This window comes from Musca domestica, unplaced genomic scaffold (genome assembly GCF_030504385.1).
Source record: "Musca domestica strain aabys unplaced genomic scaffold, Musca_domestica.polishedcontigs.V.1.1 46, whole genome shotgun sequence".
NCBI lineage: Eukaryota > Metazoa > Arthropoda > Insecta > Diptera > Muscidae > Musca > Musca domestica.
In genome coordinates this window covers 7,262,831-7,280,176 of record NW_026712336.1, presented here as the reverse complement: position 1 = coordinate 7,280,176, position 17,346 = coordinate 7,262,831, and the positions used below count along the sequence as shown (strand labels likewise).

At 33.7% G+C, this 17,346-nt stretch overlaps 2 protein-coding genes across 12 annotated transcripts in view; one reads left to right on the top strand and one right to left on the bottom strand.

Annotated features, from left to right (window-relative positions):
* Positions 1-17,346, top strand: part of LOC101900996 (protein muscleblind) — a 277,915-nt gene that overhangs the window by 156,418 nt on the left and 104,151 nt on the right. The gene's annotated exons all lie outside the window — the stretch shown is intronic.
* LOC131804587 (uncharacterized) lies at positions 7,430-17,331 on the bottom strand. The gene is made up of 3 exons (XM_059127648.1): positions 16,248-17,331; positions 7,972-8,948; positions 7,430-7,602 (listed from the first exon to the last, which is right to left on the bottom strand). The coding sequence occupies exon 2, from the start codon at positions 8,944-8,946 to the stop codon at positions 7,990-7,992; it is 957 nt and encodes a 318-aa protein (XP_058983631.1). The 5' UTR covers positions 8,947-8,948; positions 16,248-17,331; the 3' UTR covers positions 7,430-7,602; positions 7,972-7,989.

Genomic DNA, 17,346 nt, shown 5'->3' with positions numbered 1-17,346 from the left:
GAATTTTATTGACGTTGTACAAATATTTCAAATGAAATAGAAGTAGAAAAAAGAAATGCTGAAAGGTTTTTATTCAATACATGCATGCACACACACACTCACACACACATATATCTATTGATATATTCAATTACGAAAAACTATATGGAACTTATTTACCATAATAATTATATGAGTTATTAGCAGTTAGTTATGTGCACTAAATAGATAATTACTATTGTACGCCATGAAGTATGCAATATTATTTGTTGTTTATTGTGGTATCAGACAAATAATAAAAGATGGGGTAATTTGATCCAATCATGAGGGTGGTATGCTGTCTACAAATGCAGAGGTATTATGTTAACTCCAGGTTTCCCATATAATTATTATGAGGCCAACTATTCCGCAATATCAAAAATTGTTTTTGTTCCTTTACGCCCTGTAAATAGGATGCAATGATAAATTTGAAAATTGGAAATGAACATGGGTTTCCAATATTTTTCTATAATTTCTTATATTGAACCTATGTTCGATTCTCCGATAAGGCCCTGAATATTAAAATATTAAACTAGTTTCGAACAGCGTCACCTGTCTTTTATTATGTAACAAAATTTAACGAATGTTTTTTTAATTATGTTTAGTCTGAAAATTGTCTCTTGTTAGAGTTTTAACCTATTAAAATAGAAACATTTACTAATAGCAATTAAGCGACACCTAGTAGCAAATAGTAAACTCATTTGCCTTGTGGAAACCATGTTGATCTTATTAGATTGAATGACCCACTAGGAAAACCTATTGATGACTGAATCTCCTTGTAATTTACCAAAATAAAAATTTATAACATTCTTTTTTTGGAAAGGGTGAGGAAGGTACTTATTTATATTAAGGATTAACTTATACTCTTGATTTAAAAGCTGCTACTCCGCAATCGAATTTTTGGCTTAGTGAAGTCAAAACTCATTCTCAGGAGCAAGAATACACAAATCATTAAGGACATATCGGAAACATCCACGTATAAGGATAAGGAATTTCATATTATTTACCTTTTAATAGATGGCGCTGTCACATCTTGTCACGATGATAATGTGGAACTGCAAAATTCCCACCGAAAAAGATCTAGGTTTCAAGCTCTCTAAAGTTTTTAAATAATACAATTACAGATGTTTTAACTTTGGTCCCAAATATTGGGAATATCAAAAACCAATACCTACAGAGGCTTACCACCTGCTATTCACATTGGACTGAAATCATTTTTGCTAACTGTGGCTATTTTGAAGCTATATTATGTTCAAAATTAAATACGGAGTTTTTTCAAATGTTGCAGATACTCCTAAGTCCATTTACATATCAATAATGTAATATTATGTATGCCGACCACAAAACAAATTGAAAATTAATTTTTTTCGACTCATATAAATAGTCCAACTTCAACACTTCTGAAGCTCAACTAATGTTATCTTTAAGTCAGAAATTTAAATGCAGTGATATTTCAAAAATTTCGATTATTCTTAGCCCCATCTACATATCAATATTTAGAAATCATTGTTAGGTAGAACGAACTTTTGAATTTTGTGTTTTCGTACGTTTTAATGGTGTAAGAGACCTGATTTGCAACAAATGTTCAGAAACGAAAAAATTAGTAAAAATTTCAAAACTAGGTGGCAATCCTTCCCAACTCAAAATATTAGCGAATCTGAAAACCTTGGTTCTATTTTTTACACTGTCAAATTTAAATGAGAACGTCATGATTGTGTATGTTCTTTTTATTTTGTACCTCAAATTTTTCGATTTCAGTTTTCCAAAAATTTGTAGAATATAGTATTTAAACCCTGTAAGCTAAATTTCGTTGGTCATTCTCCATTCTAAACTATAAGGCTCCATTTACATCTTTAATTTAGAAAATTAACTATATCAATCTTTCAGAACTTTAACATGATTCTAGGGCCATCTACATGCCAAAATTTTAAAATAAAATTAATCAAGCCGACCACGCTGGACAATATTAAAATATTTCTATGCACTACCAGAACGAGCATTAGCAAAATTTTTGCTGTTCCAGCTTCAGCTCTACGTTTATAATTTATTTATAATTAGATGGCGGTAGTAGGCATTCTCTACAAAATATTTAATATCTCTAGGGAAATCCATGTTATACTTTTCCGAAAAAAAGAACTGAAATAATATTTTGTAAAAATTATTTAATTGAACTCTACTTTTATTTGCGGCATTGAAATTTTATAATTCTCCAATAGCTAGTCATAGATAACTCTGTTAATTTTGCCTATAGATGGCGGTAGCAAATATTTCCAGTACCTAACTTTTAAAGTAAGACATAAACATCTTGAAAAATGCAAAATATTTAGAGGAAAACCCAATTTCTACATTTTTGAAAAAAAGCTCAGTTGATTATTTGTAAACATTGTTTTCAACTATACATTTCTTGCACTTCTCGCATAACTTTTTTATTTTCGACTATGGATGTCGGTAGAAAACATTTGAAACATAGACACACACACCCTCTATATGTGAAATATCAATAGAAACCCCAAAATCTACTTTCGAGAAATATTTTACCTGTTGAATTATCCCCAACAGTCACTTATGCATAACTCTGTTATGTGTTTTGGGGTATAGATGGCGGCAGTAAAAATTTTTTTCCCCTAACTTTTAATGCCAGAGACAGACGTCCTTTAAATGTAAAATATATCTTGGAATAACAAATGCTACTTTTGGAGAAAGTTGTATTTACATTGATAAACTATTGTTTAATTGTACTTTGTCAGAATTTTCCCCTCTATATTATTATGTTACTCACACAAAACGCTGTTACTTTGGGGTACAGATGGCGGTTTAAAACATTTTAAATACTTAACTTGTAAACCCCCATTACTTTTGAGTATAGATGCCGGTACTGAACATCTACCATACTTAACTTTGAGAGTTAGAGGCCGGTATATTCAAAATGTGAAATATTTACAATGAACTCCATTTCTACTTTTCCGAAAAATCTGAATTACATTATTATTTAATAAAACGCAACTCTTTTTTCACATATATAATTCTTTATCTTCTGCAACAATTACTCAAGCAAAACTCTGTTACTATTGAGCACAGATGGCGGTGGTAAATATTTACAATAACTATTTTACAACTTAAAAACCGACATTCCTTTCTACTTTTCCGAAAAATCTGAATTATATTTTGTACAAATTATTTAATAGAACTTCTCTCTTGTTTTTCCACTATATAATATTTTAAACTTCTGCAACAGTTACTCAAGCAAAACTCTACTACTTTTAAGTACAGATGGCAGTAGTAAATAATTTCAATATTCAATATATTTATATTCAAAATTGAAAATGTGACATATTTATGGGAGTATTTTCCTATTTTTCGAAAGATCTGAAAAAACTATTTTTTTCAAATTATTTTATGGATCTCTGCTCTTATTTTCAACTACATAACCCTTCTGCAAGAGTTAATCTAACAAACCTCCGTTACTTTGAGTACAGATTTCAACATTTAACTTTGAAAGTTAAAATGAGAGTCTATACTAAACCCCATTTTATGTTTTTTCCGAAAAATGTGAAAAAAATATTTTCTACAAATTATTTAAAATATCTCCACTCTTATGATCACCAATATAATTTATTCCACACCTATACAAGTCACTCACACAAAACTCTGAATATAGATGGCGGTAGTAGACATTTGTCATACTTAACTTGAAAGACATATCAAAATGTTAAATATTTTTAAGGAAATCCATTTTATACTTATGAAACTATCGAATTGAAGTCAGCCCTTATTTCACCTATTTATTTTTTGTCAATTTTGGAAAAACAAGTAACTCTGTAACTTTTGAGTATAGATGGCGATAGTAAAAATTTTTCTTAGAGACAGACATGTTAAAAAATGGAATAGTTATAGGGAAACCCATTTCTAGTTTTTTTAATATAAAATAATATTAAAAAAAAATATATATTTAATTAAACTTTATAATAATTTTGACCTATATAACCTTGTCCATTTTTCAAAATGATATTCCCCCTTCATTTAATGTTCCAATTATAAATATAAGCTTATATTGACCTCTCCCCCAGAAACATACTTTAAATATGGCAAATTTCCTCATGTACTCCTTAATGTATGCATCGCAACATTATAGCATTTTTATGGTTTCTTAATTGCATTTTGGAAACATTTTGGTAAAAAAAAACCATAAAGAAAAACATTCTCTTCTCCAAATAATATACAACTTAAAATATATCTTATAACAACCACCGAACAAAAAATTAAATACATTTAAACGCAAATATATATGTATACGCTACCATTTGCATATATATGTATTTTTATGTACATGTCATTTTCTTATCTAGTTTATTTTATCTGGTTGGAAAGAGCGAAAGCGAAAAAAAACTGACTGTCAGGAAAATGGAGAACATTGATTACTTTTAACTGCATCCATATCTGTTGGCTGTTTGGTTGGTGGTTCGTTTGGTGCGATTTTTTGTTTTTGCTTCTAAGAATGTTTGGCTCGCGCTTTATAGATTGTTGTTGGCCTGACAGCGACCGATACCGCCTTTCGCCCTATGCCCCCCGCACACGCCTTTCCATGTATTCATTTGGAACTAAATTTTTATTTTAATGTTTTACCACGCTATATATTCATACTGTACGAGTTGATGACTTTTCTTTCTTTAACGGAGGGGGCTCACCCACCCCCTACCTTCATCATGCCGTCCATGGCTAAAACGTAGACATTGGCATGACACCCCAAACCATTGTTACCATCAACCTCTTGCCGAGGAGCATTAAGGCATAATGTTAATGGTATTTAGGTTCGCGTGACTTTTAGCAGCGAAAAGCAAGCGAGCAAGCAAAAAAACGAACACGACAACACAAAGTTGATTTTATAAAAAAACAAGGTGGAAAAGAAGAGGAAAGGAGGGGGAAGGCACAAAAAAAACCTCCAACGTCATTGAGAAAAATACGTTCAATACGAATTCATGAAATACCAACGATATCGATTTTTGAAAGTGTTCGTCGCTTCGCTGGCGCTTGATTGTCTTTTATAAAATTTAATGGCATACTTTTAGGAGTTCACTAGTTCGACTATTCACTTCGTTAGTAAGAAAAGAAGGAAAAGGAGGTGGAGGAGAAATGCTCGCGCGCAAAAAAAATATGAAATCATTAAATGCAATGAGGCTAGAATGACATTTATGAATATATGAAATGAAAATGTTTGAGTTTTCATGCGATTCGTTAAGAGAGTGAAGTGAAAAGCAAGAGCAAAAAACTACTTGCCATTTCATGTCAATGTTTTTTCTTTATTTTGCAATGACGATGTATTCGACTTGACTTGAAATTGATTTTATGTTCGGGCAATATGAGCTATAAAATGGTGATTGACATAGTGGCTTAATGGTTAAATTGTTTGGGATTTTTTTATCGCACTAACTTTCCAAGACAGGCAAGGATTTGGGGGGTGTATTTTTCCCATACGATTTTCAGAAATCGTAAGATAATAAATTAAGAAAAATAATTACAAGAATTATTTAATTCCATATTTGTAGTAATATTCATTCATTCATACATTTTGTGGGATTTTAAGTTACCCCCTAAAGTAGGCAATTATTTTTCCGGCATATTCGTTATCAACTTATGATCACTTTTTATAGTTTGGTGGGTATATTAAGTTTGACAATCCGCTTCAAACACCTCGAAATATACATTTTAAATCCCACAAAGTGTACATACATTCTCCTCAAAGTAGGCAATGTTTTCTTAAAAGTTTATTATCATTAGTTTGGAAAAAAAATCTTTAAAAAATGATACATACGTAATTTCAGTACAACTTTATCTTAAATGCCAATATGTTTAGGTCAAATTTCAACAAACTCCCCCCCTAAAGTAGGATACGTTTTACTCCAAATTTATTTTTAATTGATTTGAAAATCATTTTAATATAAGGAAATAACACACCAGTAATTTAAGATTTATTGGAACCTGAAAATACGTTCTTTGGATAAATACATAATTTGGATAATTTAGCAATAACTCCCCAAAGTATGCAATAAATGTTAAGAAAAATATTCTGTAAGGGGAGAAAAATTTATGTATCGTATATTTTCCTCATGTTTCGAACTATGCTTGAACTGTCAGTATGCGTTAGTGAAATTTCAATATTTCAAACCCCATAAGTAGGCAATGTCTTCATAAAGAATTATCATCCAATATTTTAAGACTAATTTTACTTCATTATTATTCTTGGTATTTGAATAATAATCGTAAGCAGTTATTTTCTGCTATTTTCCCTCAAAGTAGGCAACTATTTGTAATACACGAACAAGAACTCCCCAACGTAGACAATATTTTTTTAAGGCAAAGTGGGCCACAGTACATGTATCGTATATTTTCCTGATTTTTTCGAATAATGCCTGGACAGCCAATATTTCAATATTCAAAACCCTATAAGTAGGCAATGTTTTCATAACAAATTATTGCCCAATACTTTTAAAACTTATTTCAATTCATTATTATTCTATTGGTCTTTGAATAATATTCTTATTGTTAATTGTTAAAGGTAGACCCTCAAAGTGGGCAACTATTGGTAATACACAAGCAAGAACTCCCCAAAGTATGCCAAAAATTTTTAAGGCAAAGTGGAGCACAATTCATGTATCGTATATTTTCCTATTTTTTCGATTAATGCCTGGACAGTCAATATTTCAACATTCCAAACCCCATAAGTAGGCAATGTTTTTATAAAGAGTTATCGTTTAATATTTTCAAAACTAATTTTACTTCATTAAAAGCAATTCTTTTTTGCGATTTTCAAAAGCAGACCCGCAAAGAAGGCAACCATTTCAAATATTTGAATATATTATAATTGTTCCTAATTTCTAAAACTACATTTTTGACTCTAAATATGCTAAGGCCATATTTTTATTATCCTTAAAGTATGCAATATGTTTTCTTGTCTGTCCAAACCTATGCCTAAGGTCGATTTTAAATATTCCTCTCCATAAAGTAGGCAATGCTTTCTTAAGCATATATTGTCCATTAATTGTAAGAGAGTTTTAATCAAATAAATTAACACAGCAGAAAAAAAGTAAAAGAGAAAAAATTCTTAAACAATCCGTTGCAGAACTTTCAGAGCTAACCCCCAAAATTAGGCAACACTTTTCACATATGATTTTTAAAAGGTCTCGTAAAAATCCTATTTACGATTCTGTATTCATAGCTCCTAAAGTTCCACTTTGAATTGTATTCCTTTTACCCTACCTCCAGCCTTAGAGTATGTGTTTTTAGGCTTACCTTTTTTGCCTGTTTAAATTATAAGAGATATATTTTTTTGTTTCAGTTTTAGTTCAGTCTTTTATTTAGATTTTTGGGGTAGTGCAATTTAGTTTAAGTAGTATTATTATGGATAATTTATATTTGGGTTTTAATTCACAAAGTTTTATTTTAATAGATGTTAAGTTTTAAATTAAATAGTTTTAATTCATTAGTTTATAAGTTTTAGCACATAAGTTATATAGTTTCACAATTTATTTTTCACTTTTTAATATTAACAATGTTCTTGGTTTTTTTGTAGTGTTGATTAAATGTTCACTGTTTTTTTTGTAAAATTACAAGATTATTAGGTTTTGTTCACTAACACTTGTCACACGGGGGGGAACTTGTTTTCGCGACGGTAATTACATGAGAACTGATTATTGCCAAATTTGCATCGTCACATCAAACCTGTTTTGGCTGTTGACGATGCTTAGTTATTAGAATTCAGCATTGGAATTTACCGGTGGCTGCATAAATGTATGTGTGTATATGTATGTATTTACATTATTTACATCATTTTGTTATGATGCCATTTATGCGGCCGCCGGTAAATGCCCAACCAACAGTGTTGGGCAAATTAATAGCAATATTATGAACATTTTCTGGGCCCCGAATGACAAGTGTAAGTATTCATTTCTAATATACCATAAGGATCTTCGGTCTTCAGTTCCTCGGCATGTTCTTGATTGGCCCAGCAAACACGTAGCCCAGTTGAGTGTTGTAGGCCAGGACATCTCCAATACCAGCTGCTGTACACCCATCTTTCCTTATGGCGGAGTACGTGTCCGCTCCCAGTTCCACATCGATTGGACTATTTCCTCGGGGATCAGGGTCAGCAAGGGCGTAATTTGTAAAGCATCTCGTGGGGTCTTCTAGTATTGGGTCTGAGTAAATGCGTCTGGGGAGATCGTCGATAATTACTGCATTTACCTTCAGACTCCAAGTACTGTTTGTGCGGCGGGGCGAAACGGTGAAGGTGGTGAATCGCTCCCCTTTGTACTCTCGCGACTGCAGACCCAGGCGACGGAACGCGGCATATGAAATCTTGGACATCGTCGCAGATTGGCTAATAATGGCTCGCAGCATACTAAAACCCTCCATGCCCTCGGCCGTTATGCGTACCATCGCTGTTGGTACAAACACCAAATCCCATGCGAAGGCTGGGGTTGTAATGGCCTCGATGTTGAGGGATACCTCGTCCAACTGAGACGCCCCGTGCAGTAAGGTATGGTGCCGGTCGTTGCATCTCCGGCAACCAGTTAAAGACGGGCAGTCGGGGGCCAAATGACTTCTCGCCAGGCAATTGCGGCAATATCCCCGACGCTCCACGGTCTCATACCGCTGGAAGGGCGTCTGTCTGCGGAATCGTTCACAGGCACTGAGGGCATGGTCATCTTGGCATAGCCCACATGAATACTGCCAGTAACTTGGTCTTTCTTGACGTTGGCGGGGTCTTGCGTCGGATCGGCTTCGTTGACGTCTTTCAGGGGATGTGGAACTGGGACGATGGATTGGCCGTATGGGTCGATTGGCGCTTCTTGCTGTTGGACGGGCAGGTGAGTCTGGGCTACGGTTGCGATCGTCCAGACGGCAGTCCTGGTTGGGCAAGTAAGCGGCCATATCTGAAAATAAATTAAGGCGAGTACTAAATTCTTTTTTGAGTGGGAATCCGACTAGTCAGTCGGAAAACAATTTGACAATTTTTGTAATGGGTCTGCTAATGTTGCCACTTGCCGTCCGTATGTCTACAACCCTGGTATTTTGGTCACTACCTGGATGCGTTTTTTCGATACGACCTAACTTCCATTCATGCGGAGCCAATCTATCATCTTTTACGACAACTAAATCTCCTTCTTTGATATTCTCTTTTTTATATTTCCATTTAGTTCTTCTGTGAAGTTCGTGAAGATATTCTAACTTCCATCTGTTACAAAAATATTGCGAAATAACTTTGAGCCTTTTCCAACGATTGACTAAGCTTAAATCTGTGTCTGAAATGTCTGGTTCAGCTGGGGTAAGAATAGGTGTTCCTATTAAGAAATGACCAGGTGTCAAAGGGGAAAGGTCGTTTGGGTCGTCGCTAGCAGGACTTAAGGGTCGTGAGTTAAGACAGCCTTCAATTCTTGATAAAATAGTTGTGAATTCTTCAAAAGTGAAATTCATTTTTGGGATACTTTTTCGTAAATGGATTTTAAATGATTTGACGCCAGCTTCCCACAAGCCGCCCATGTGCGGAGCACCAGGAGGAATAAATTTCCAAGTAAGATTTTGAGTGAAATTATTTTGAATTGTGCTATTTTGAATATTCTTCATGAAAGCTAATCTATCTCGCTTTAATAGATCAACCGCTCCCACAAAGTTAGTTCCGTTGTCCGAAAATATACAAGACGGGCAACCTCGCCGACTAATAAACCTAGAAAAAGCGGCAAGAAAGGCATATGTCGACAAATCGCTTGTGGGTTCTAAATGTATAGCCTTAGTGGCGAAACAAACAAACAGGCACACGTAGCCTTTTTTAATAAAGCAGGCTCTTCCTGAATAACTTTTAGTGTTAAAGGGTCCTGCAAAATCTACCCCTGTGTTTGTAAAGGGTCGAGAAAGAAAAGTGCGTTCGGGTGGTAGCGAAGCCATTATTTGAGTTTGGGTTTGTTTTTTGTGAATTAAGCAGATTCGACATTTTCGTATGGTTTGTTTGATAAGCGACTTGAGTCCAAATATCCAGAATTCGGACCTTAATACTCGGGTCATTAATTGATTACCCCCGTGTAAAGTAATCTTATGAGTGAATTCGACTAATAATTTGCTAAGTTTTGCGCCATGTGGTAATATTATTGGGTGACGTTCGCTATAGGTAAGGGCTGGCGATTGTACCAATCGGCCATTTGCTCTAATAATACCCTTTGAGTCTAGAAACGGGTTGAGTGTCAAGAGAGGACTTGAAGGAGAAATTTGAGTCTTTTTCATAAGTGAGTTGTATTCGTCTGCATATACGAATTTCTGGGTACGAATTATGCAATATCGTTTTCCATCTTGGATTTCATCTGAAGTAAGGTCTTTTGATGAGGTTCGAAGGTGTTGCCTATTTGCTCCAGTATTTTTCCAGAGTCTTAGGGCATATGCGTATGATCGATAAACTTTAGATAAAGAGGAGAAATTTTTTAAAGGGTCATCTCCTTCAGCGAAAAGAGTCATAACTTTTGCCGTTTTGGCTTCCAAATTTGTGTCATTTGGGATTTCATATGATGGCCAACGGTCTTTTTGCATTCTGAGCCATTGAGGTCCCTGCCACCAGAGATCACTAGTCTTTAGCTCTGCAGGCGAACATCCACGGCTCGCAATATCAGCTGGATTATTTTCCGAATCAACATGTCTCCAATTTTCTTGTCCAACATTATCAGCAATTTCCGAGACTCTATTTCCAACAAATGTGCTCCAGTGACAAGGAGGCTTTTTTAACCATGCTAAGACGATGGTAGAATCGGTCCAAAATTGTGTCGAATATTTTGATATTTGTAGACTATTTACAATGAATTTTGCTAATTTTGAAAGTAATACTGCCCCGCATAACTCGAGTCTGGGTATTGATAATTTTTTAATTGGAGCGACACGAGTCTTTGCTGCTAGCAAGAATGTATGTGTGGTATGGTCAGTATTTTCCACCCGAATATAAAGAGTGGCTCCATATGCGCTTTCTGATGCGTCACAAAATCCATGAATCTCTACAGAACCATCTAGCGTGTATTGAATCCATCGAGGAACTCTGAGATATTCAATATCTTTGCTATTTTTGACAAAATTGTTCCAGTTCATTTGTGTTATTGGCTTTAATTGATCATCCCAGTCAATTTTGTCTAGCCAGATTTGTTGCATTATTAACTTAGCTACGACAACTACCGGTGCCAGCCATCCACATGGGTCAAACAATTTGGCTATCGTTGATAAAACTTCTCTTTTTGAAGAAATATTTTTATTTTCCATTGTGGGTGGTGTAAACGAAAAATAATCGCCTGAGATATTCCATCGAATTCCAAGGGTCTTAGTTGAAGCATCTTCGGAAAAGTCTAGCCAATTGAGTGGTAGCAAATGTTCATGTGGAATATCTTGTATTATTTTGCGATCATTTGATGCCCATTTCATTAGTGTAAAACCGGCAGAGTCTAAAGCAGCAGTTAATTCTTTTCGAGCTTTTATTGATTCATCTTCAGTGTGACCGCCAGCTAATACATCATCAACATACAAATTATTCAAAATTATATTTGCGGCTCTAGGGTATGATTCTTTTACATCTTCTGCTAGTTTAAGAAGAGTTCTCAATGCTAAATATGGTGCGCAGTTAACTCCAAATGTAACTGTTAGCAGCTCATAATCTTCTACTGGGTTTTCCGGAGACTTTCTAAAGAGAATTCTTTGATATTTCGTTTGCTTTGAATCCAAAAGTATTTGGCGATACATCTTTGTTATATCTGCATTGAAGGCATATTTAAAAAATCTCCATTTTAGAATTTGTAGTACCAAATCTTGTTGTAAAATGGGTCCCGGAAACAATATGTCATTGAGACTTGTTTTGTTTGATGATGGGCAAGAAGCATTGAAGACGACTCTTAACTTTGTCGTGATTCGATCTGGCTTAATTACTGCATGATGTGGTAGATAATAATTTGGCATTTTATCTATTTCATTCGGATTGATTTTCCTCATATGACCAAGTTCTAAGTATTCTAGTATTGAGTCATCATATTGTTCTTTGATCTCTGGTGTTTTCATAAGTTTTTTCTCCATTCTGTAGAATTGAGCTAGGGCGATGTTTCTGGAATTCCCCAATTCCTCGCATTTTTTGAATGGGAGAGTCACCACATATCTTCCATCCTTATTCCGTATTGTTGTTTCAATGAAGTTTTGTTCACAAAATTGGTCTTCTTCTGACCGTAAAACTTTTTTAGGGGTCTCTTCCACCTCCCAAAAACGTGTAAGTACTTTCTCTATTGAAGTTGTATTTAGAAGTGATATTTGTTTTCGTTGAAGGATGCTTCCTGGTATGGGTCCTCCAACTATCCATCCAAATTTGGTTTTTTGTGTTAAAATTGATCCAAATGTTTTCATTGGAGTTCCAATTGTGAATATTAATGGTCCTATGTCCATTCCAATAAGTAAATCGATTGGTTGACTAACGTAAAATTTCGGGTCAGCCAGTTCTAATGCTGTTACATCTCGAAGTTGTGATTCATCTATGTTTTGTGGTGGTAGATTTGAAGGTAAGTTCTTTAAAACTGGAGCCCAGACTTCCAGTTTAAAGCTAGGGTCGTATTTGGATCTCATAGTAAACAAGCAAGATTTTGTTGAAGTCTCAGAAACAAATTGACTTAAGCCAGTGACATGAACTAAGTTATTCCGTGTAGGCAACTTCAAAAAGTTTTTCATCTTTTCCGAAATAAAGGTGGATTGTGATCCTGAGTCTATTAGAGCTCGGGCATCGTAAAGTTGTCCTTTGGTTTCAATTTGTACTATTGCTGTGAAGAGTAGTGTTCCTCCAGATTGTCGCTCACAAATTTGCTTATCTTGGAGGGTCAAAGTAGTAATAGTGGTTGGTTCTAGGTTTGTAGTGGACTGTATTTGATTTGTAAGAGCGGCAGCACTAGTACTAGGTCGTGCTTCCACTCGAGCTAGGTATGAGTTAGTTGTTTGGGTTTCCGTTCCCTTGTGTAACAAAGTGTTGTGTTTCATAGTACAAATACGGCAGCCAAAGCGACTTTTGCAATCCTTTACTCCGTGATTTGATGACAAGCAATTGTAGCATAAGTGTGATGTTTTCACGATGTGAATTCTGTCATTCACACTCTTTTTCAAAAATTCGCTGCAATCTCTTATGAAATGATTTGATTTGCAGACTTGACAAGTTTGAGTATTTTTCTGCTTATTTTGTTGAGGTAATATTACATTAGTAGGTCTTCCTCCAAAGTTGTTTGTATTTTTTGAGACATTTGTTTGAAATGTTTTCAAAAATCTAGGCGTGTGATTGTTAGTTGGTTTTTGTTGAGCGAATTTCGATGTAGAAGGCTTTATGTTACCAACTGATTCCAAAGTTTTGAATTTGTTTGTTAAGAAAGCGTCAAACTGTTCCCATTTTGGAATTTGTTTACAATCGCTTAATGAGTTCTCGAATTCTTCTAAAAAGCCTCTAGGTAATTTTGTTGAACAAATGTATATTAAAATCGGATCCCATCCTTTAACATCGACATCAAGTATCCCCAGTGTCTGAATGCTGCTATTTACCGTGCGTTGTAGTTTTTGAATAGAGTGACTTGATTCAGCAGAAACTCCAGGTAGATTGAAAAGTGTCTTGATTTCTTCATTAATTTGCATTCTTTTATTCTCGTAACGATCTGTGAGATTTTTCCATGCTAATGTAAATCCATCATTAGTTAGTGGGACATGTGAAATAATTTCCCTTGCTTCTCCTGCTGTCTTTTGCGTCAAATGGAATAATTTTTCGACATTACTTAATTTTGAGTTGTTTATGTAAATTGCCGAAAATAGATCTCTGAAAGTCGGCCATTCTCTATAACCACCTTTAAATGTGTCTGTATCGCATGGAGGTAGCCGCGATACGTTTGTGAAATCCACTTCCCTTCCTTGTTGTGACATCTCTGACTCTCTTTTCATTTTTTCCTGTGTCTTTTCATCCAAAAGATTTTGCATTTGTCCATTTATTGAACTCAGCGCTTTTTTGTACGATCCCATGGTATCCATATAGTGCTTCCTCAGTTTATTTTTATCGATCGGCTTTCCTTCCTCTTCTGGAACATAATCCCGACAGTCTATGTAGGCTCTCTTGACCTGGTCCCATGCAGAGTCCAACTCCATTCGTGTTGTTTCCAAAGTATGTACCGTGTCATCAGGTTTGGTTATTGAAAAAATTGAAATATAATCCAGAAGATCGTTGACGCAATTTGTGAATTTATCGCTTAATGTTTTATCCATTTTGAAAACTGAGCGTTAACCTTTACGAAATTTTGTTGTTTTACAAAAAAGAAAAGTTGCCCAATGAAAAGGACTAACTTGGTTTAGAATTTAAACTTTTATCCAAATTTTTATTTTTTAAAATGAGGATAAGTTTTTTTCTCAATATCTGTCGACGAAAACGATCCTATTTTATTGGTTTGAGTCAAATTATATTTCGTTCCTTTCAATAATTAATTTTTTTTTTTCCAAAAATTCAAAAATTTTCTTTATATTTGACGCCGGACTGACTTGATTACAAATGTTTGCTGGGTTGCCAGAAGGGTCAAATTTTCGCCAAAATGAGCAAAAAGGAAAATAAAATCTCTTAAAGTCCACTTACAGGAGGATTTTATTTTTGCAATTCGACAAATAATCAAAAGTTTTTAAAACAAAAGTGTTTAAACGAGAATTGCAAAGCAGAAATTACCAGAGATGTTTTGCGCAGTAAACAATTTCTTCCAAAAAAAAAACGAGAGTCTAATTTGATTGTCCACGAGAAGTTGAAAATTCCAAAAAATTTCAGAGAGTCCAAAAAAATTTCAACGAAGTAAAAATGTGTGTTGGGTTGTCAAAAAAAAATTTAATTTTTTGTTAAAATCACTTAATATCCTATGACAGGAGGATTTTATTTTTAAAAAGCCAATAACTTTGATTATTGCTTGTGAAAATTTGTCTGATTCAACAAATTTTCTAAATTCGCCAAATTTTTTGATAAAATTCGCAACGAGAATTAGAGAAAATTATGTATGTATAAATCCAAATATTTCAGCAGAAATATTTCAAACAAATAATTTGGGTCAAAAAATCCAAAAATTTGAGCAAAAATTTCCAAAAAATTGATTTGGGTCAAGGTCCAAATATTTCAGCAGAAAATTTTATGTCCCAGCAGAATATTGCAAAAGAAAATAATTTGGGTCAAAATCCAAATATTTTCAGCAAAAAATTCAAGAAAGTGTAAAAAATGTCAATGAAGAAATTTTTCCCAAAAAGTTGTCGTGTTATGTGTCACAAAATCAAAAAAAGTATACCAGCAAAATATTTCTGCGAAAAATGCAAGAAATTAATTTTGGGTCACAGAAAAATTTTTAAGCTCCTTTGAGCAATAGATATTGTGCTAAATGGGAAGAAAGGTTAAAATTAGAATAAAAATAAAAATTGTAAATATATGGGATCGATTTTATGTCTGTCCACCAGACTCCGATATAAAATTTGTTCTCCAAAATTTCAAAAAAATTTGTAGTTTAAGTTTCAAATGTATGTCTGTCCACCAGACGCTTGCTTGTTTGCCAATTTTTTTTCTCCAAAAATTTCAAAAAATTGGTAGTTTAATTTTCAAATGTATGTCTGTCCACCAGACGCTTGCAAAAATTTCAAAAAAATTTAGGTTATTTTTTGTCTGTCCACCAGACGCTATTTTTTAAACGGGTTTTGTTTACTCGTTTATGTATTCCGGTGACGCCAAATTTTTCCAAAAAATATGGCGACTATATATTGCAAGTGACGCTTTTTTTCCAAAAAATTGTATATAGTTTTTGCAATATGGCGTTTATATGTTTGCCAAGTTCAGTGACGCCAACTTTCCAAAGTTATGTGTTTGTGTCAATATGGCGCTTATGTATTCGCCTGAACTCCACGTTCAGAAAATTCCAAAATTTTTAGTATATATATATTTGTATATGGCTGAAAATTCCCGTTTTTTCAGAAAAGAATATGTCTGCCTGCTTTTTCCCGGGTCAAAAGCCAAATGTCCGTCCAGAAAAATGGCTCAAAATGTGTCTGTCTGTGGGCAACTAGCAGCTTTGAATATGGGTCAAAGTGTTATTGCAAATTATGGGAATATGCGGGTCAATGCAAATATTGAAGATTTGCCTGCTCCCGAAATGCCCTTTTGTGTCAAAAAAGAAAATTTCACGAGTACTCACTTTGATCTTGGGTTTTGGGTCTCCTTTGTTGTACCTTGGTTGTTGTTGTTGTGCTGCGTGTGTCCGTCCGCTTCTCCTTTACTGCTGTTTCCACAATTTTCGGGTTTGTTGCTCTTTGTGTCACGGTATATTGTCTCTTGTGTATCAACTGTGTATTGTCTTTTTATTGTATAAAAACTTTTTCAACTTTTTATTAATTTTTTAGATTTTATATTTTTTAAAATTGAAGAAAAAATTTAATTTTTCTAAAATTTTAAAAAATTTTATTTTTTTTGTAGCACTGTGTAACTTAACTTTTTGTTGCACTGTGTACTGTCTATTTTTTGTAAATTTTTTCAATTTTTTTCCAAAGTTTTTTTTTTTTTTTTTTCAACACTTTTTTAACTTTGCACTTATTTTTTAACCCCACTGTATTTTTTTCTATTTCACTTTCTTTTTTCTCACTGTTCTTTTGTTTGTCCGTCCACTCACAAATTGTTCTTTTTTTTTTTTTTTTTTTTTTTTTTTTTTTTTTTAATAACTTAAAAAACTTTCACTTTTTGATCCGGCTCTGGAGGACCAAATGTTTTTAGGCTTACCTTTTTTGCCTGTTTAAATTATAAGAGATATATTTTTTTGTTTCAGTTTTAGTTCAGTCTTTTATTTAGATTTTTGGGGTAGTGCAATTTAGTTTAAGTAGTATTATTATGGATAATTTATATTTGGGTTTTAATTCACAAAGTTTTATTTTAATAGATGTTAAGTTTTAAATTAAATAGTTTTAATTCATTAGTTTATAAGTTTTAGCACATAAGTTATATAGTTTCACAATTTATTTTTCACTTTTTAATATTAACAATGTTCTTGGTTTTTTTGTAGTGTTGATTAAATGTTCACTGTTTTTTTTGTAAAATTACAAGATTATTAGGTTTTGTTCACTAACACTTGTCACACGGGGGGGAACTTGTTTTCGCGACGGTAATTACATGAGAACTGATTATTGCCAAATTTGCATCGTCACATCAAACCTGTTTTGGCTGTTGACGATGCTTAGTTATTAGAATTCAGCATTGGAATTTACCGGTGGCTGCATAAATGTATGTGTGTATATGTATGTATT

Excerpts from the sequence above, each read along its gene's own strand:
- LOC131804587 (XM_059127648.1), bottom strand. The coding sequence starts at position 8,946 with ATGGCCGCTTACTTGCCCAACCAGGACTGCCGTCTGGACGATCGCAAC.